This window comes from Culex quinquefasciatus, chromosome 3, assembly GCF_015732765.1.
Source record: "Culex quinquefasciatus strain JHB chromosome 3, VPISU_Cqui_1.0_pri_paternal, whole genome shotgun sequence".
In the NCBI taxonomy this organism is placed as follows: Eukaryota; Metazoa; Arthropoda; class Insecta; order Diptera; family Culicidae; genus Culex; species Culex quinquefasciatus.
This window is the reverse complement of record NC_051863.1, coordinates 197906022-197909139: the sequence shown is the minus strand read 5'-3', so window position 1 is coordinate 197909139 and position 3118 is coordinate 197906022. Positions and strand designations below refer to the sequence as shown.

The 3118-nt window shown below is 45.3% G+C and overlaps 1 protein-coding gene across 1 annotated transcript; it reads left to right on the top strand.

The window, feature by feature from the left end:
- The first annotated feature begins 404 nt into the window (after positions 1–404).
- LOC6031096 (zinc finger and SCAN domain-containing protein 10) lies at positions 405–2178 on the top strand. Its single transcript, XM_038265139.1, has one exon. The coding sequence runs from the start codon at positions 554–556 to the stop codon at positions 2123–2125; it is 1572 nt and encodes a 523-aa protein (XP_038121067.1). The 5' UTR covers positions 405–553; the 3' UTR covers positions 2126–2178.
- Positions 2179–3118: the final 940 nt, after the last annotated feature.

Here is a 3118-nt window from a genome sequence, read left to right as displayed (position 1 = left end):
GGCGCGATTTCCTCCGCGGGGACTTCGACTGCTGCGTCCATCACGAGACTTGCTGGCACTTTGTCGGCACTCGAAAAAAATCCTGATTGAGCAAGTTTGACATTTGCTTCAGCAGGCAACACTCACACGCTTAAAGAAAAACCGCTTCGGCGAAACGCGGCGAAATGTCATCGAGGTTCCGCCGTACACCAGCAGGTGTCGCCCTTGTGCAAAAAATGCTCAAACGGAATCGAAACGGAACCCAATCAGACAATCTGTTTAGAATATTTCGAACCAATTTTCGAAGCGGAATTCGAAGCGGAATGAACCCGTCAAGCGGAGAACGATTTGATTGGGGATTAGCTCTGCACATTTTTTACCAAAACGGTAACAAAGTGTGTCGTTCCAAATTATCGTGTTTTCGCAAATGACAGAAACTATCGCTTGTTTACATTCCCGCGAGTAACACCGAATCACAAAAAACGCCGAATTTAAGGCTTCGTCGCTGAACTGGTGCGACATCGACTTGGAGTTTGAACCGTTCGCCGCGGTTAAATTCCGTCCGTCCGACAGCATGGAAGATCCGCCGGAAAATTCGGATGGCACCTCAATCGCTGCGGTGTCATCGGAGGATGTTGGGGAAGTTCACGGAACGGAGTCTGAATCGGAGGAGGACGAACTGGCCGGCGAGTGGGAAAAAGCGGAAGAGGAATACATTGGAGTTGATCTGCAGGAAACCCGGGACAGTCCCAACTTTGAGGGTTTCGCCGATTTGCTGAGCACGGAGATTGAGGTCAAAGAGGAGGAGATTGAAATCAAGGAAGAGGAGATTGAACTCGATCCCGATCTACTTCCGGCGGAGGACGAGGAGGGAGAGGATCCGTTTGGGGGAACGATGGAAGCGATGGGAGGCACTTCGACGGACACGGCTGATGAGGGGGAAGATGAACCGGCAAGAAAGCAACAGAAAGTGGGCAGGAATGTGTTGGTTAAGCTGCGGCAACCGGAACCGAAACGTAAGCCTGCTGTCCCGAAGGTGGCGAAATATCCACAATTTGTTCCCGGTTTGATGGTCAAGCGCAACTCGAACCTGCAGTGCTTGGAATGTGGCCTCTGTTTCAATTCTCCGTATACTTTTGCAGCGCACCGGAAGCAGTTGCACGTTCAGCTGCCCGAATTTCTCCATGCGTGTTCGTACTGTAAGCGGAGGTTCAACGAGAGGGAGGATTTGCAGCGTCATTTGCTCCACCACACTCGGTTGGAAACGTTCCGCTGCTCGGTTTGCCACTTGGGCATGAACTCTTCAAAAGCCCTCGTAGATCATTTGGTGAGGCATCGTGAGCAGGACGAGAATTGTTGTAATTTGTGCTTTAAGGTTTTCACCAGCCCAGAACAGCTGGAAGCGCACAACGTGGAACTGCACACAAAGTTAGCGAAAATCAGCAAAACCGTGTTGCCCTCGGATTTTGTCTGCTTCGCGTGTGGCAAGATGGAAAAGCACGCCAAGGACCTTCGCGCTCACATGCAACGGCACAAGGGTCAGGTCCGGTGTAAGGTTTGCAGCAGCGCACAGCACAACATGGACAAACTGTACCAACACGTTACAAAGTTCCACCGAGATACCAGAAAGATGACCTACGACTGCTGTCCCAACTGCAGCGAAGTGCATCTCTCGCACCAGCAGATGATCGAACACAAAGAAAGCTGTCTCCTGCCGCCTTCCCTGTACGGTCGCTTCCGGCTCGAGTGCCACATCTGCCAGCTGTCCTACTTTGACGTGGAACATTTCGAAACCCACATGCGACTGCACGCCGCTCTCGGCCAAGAATCGGACCGCAAACCGTGCCGGCTGTGTTCCTTCTTCGCGAAAAACACCAGCGAGTACGCGCTGCACATGACCCGCATGCACGGCTTCCGTGACACGATCGACTCGCTGGAGCACGACTTTGACAACATGCCCGGACTGAAGTGTATCGCGCCAAAGTGTAAGCAAATTGCGATCAACTACTTGCCGGATGTGCGGGCGCAACCGGACCAGTGGAACCGCCTGCTGTGCACGTTTCAGCTGCCGATGTTCTTCAAGCCGGAACCGACGTACCGGATTTGCAGCAACCATTTGGCGGTTTTCAATAGGTCGGCGGATTAGTGGAATTGATTGGAAGGAAAAAATCAAATAAATACAGGATACGCATTCTCAAAGTGTGTTATTTTCCTTAAAGATTGAAAATCTGGCATCCCTGATATGATATATTCATACTAAAAATTTTGAAGGTCACATCTTCACTGATCTCATATTCACCAGTCAGTTTAAACGGTGAGAAATGTGTCTTAAAATTGAATTTCATATTTTTTGAGAAACATGAATAAAATTGATATGATTAAAGAACAAGGTTTCCATAAAAAAAATGCTAACTTTTCAAAGATAAAATTTTGCTTGAAAAATTTTTTAAAAACGTAAGCAAATTGATCATTCAGCTTAAAAAGATCTTTGCATTTATTTTTCGAAAAATAAAAAATGGTTTAAGAATTTTGCGACCAGAATACCAAACTTTTCAAAGAAATTGTATTAATAATAAATTAAAAACTGAATAAAATTTTCTACATTGTATACTTTTATGTATTTGAAATCAAGGTTTTTAAAATATTGAAATTAAGATGCACAACATCGCAAAATGTGTTTTTTTGTAAAACAAATTCAATCCAAACTAGTATTTGTTTCAATAAAACTTTAGGCTAGTACGCAGCTCGGAAGGAACGCAAGGAGTATATGTAGCAAAACAATCCAATTGGGCCAGGGTCGAAGGGTAAACAAAGAGTCTATCCTGATCGTTCCTAATGTAAAATTCAACTGACGTGAGCTGGTTAAACTTGTTGTATACACTTCTTCAACATTGGTCAATTTATGTCAACATCAAATAATTTAGATTTTCTTATTCGAATGCGGCTGAAAATTGTAAACATTTGAATAATGTTTGAGGACCTCGTGGCGCGAGGCCCTCGACAGCTTCGGCTGTCGAACCCCAAGTTGTTATGGGCGTGGTTAAAATTCCCACCACATTAAGATATGTTGAAATAAAAAAAAGGAAAAATAAAAGCATTAAATAATAATGATTCAAAAATTTTAAAACAGTTTAATTCA

Excerpts from the sequence above, each read along its gene's own strand:
- LOC6031096 (XM_038265139.1), top strand. The coding sequence starts at position 554 with ATGGAAGATCCGCCGGAAAATTCGGATGGCACCTCAATCGCTGCGGTG.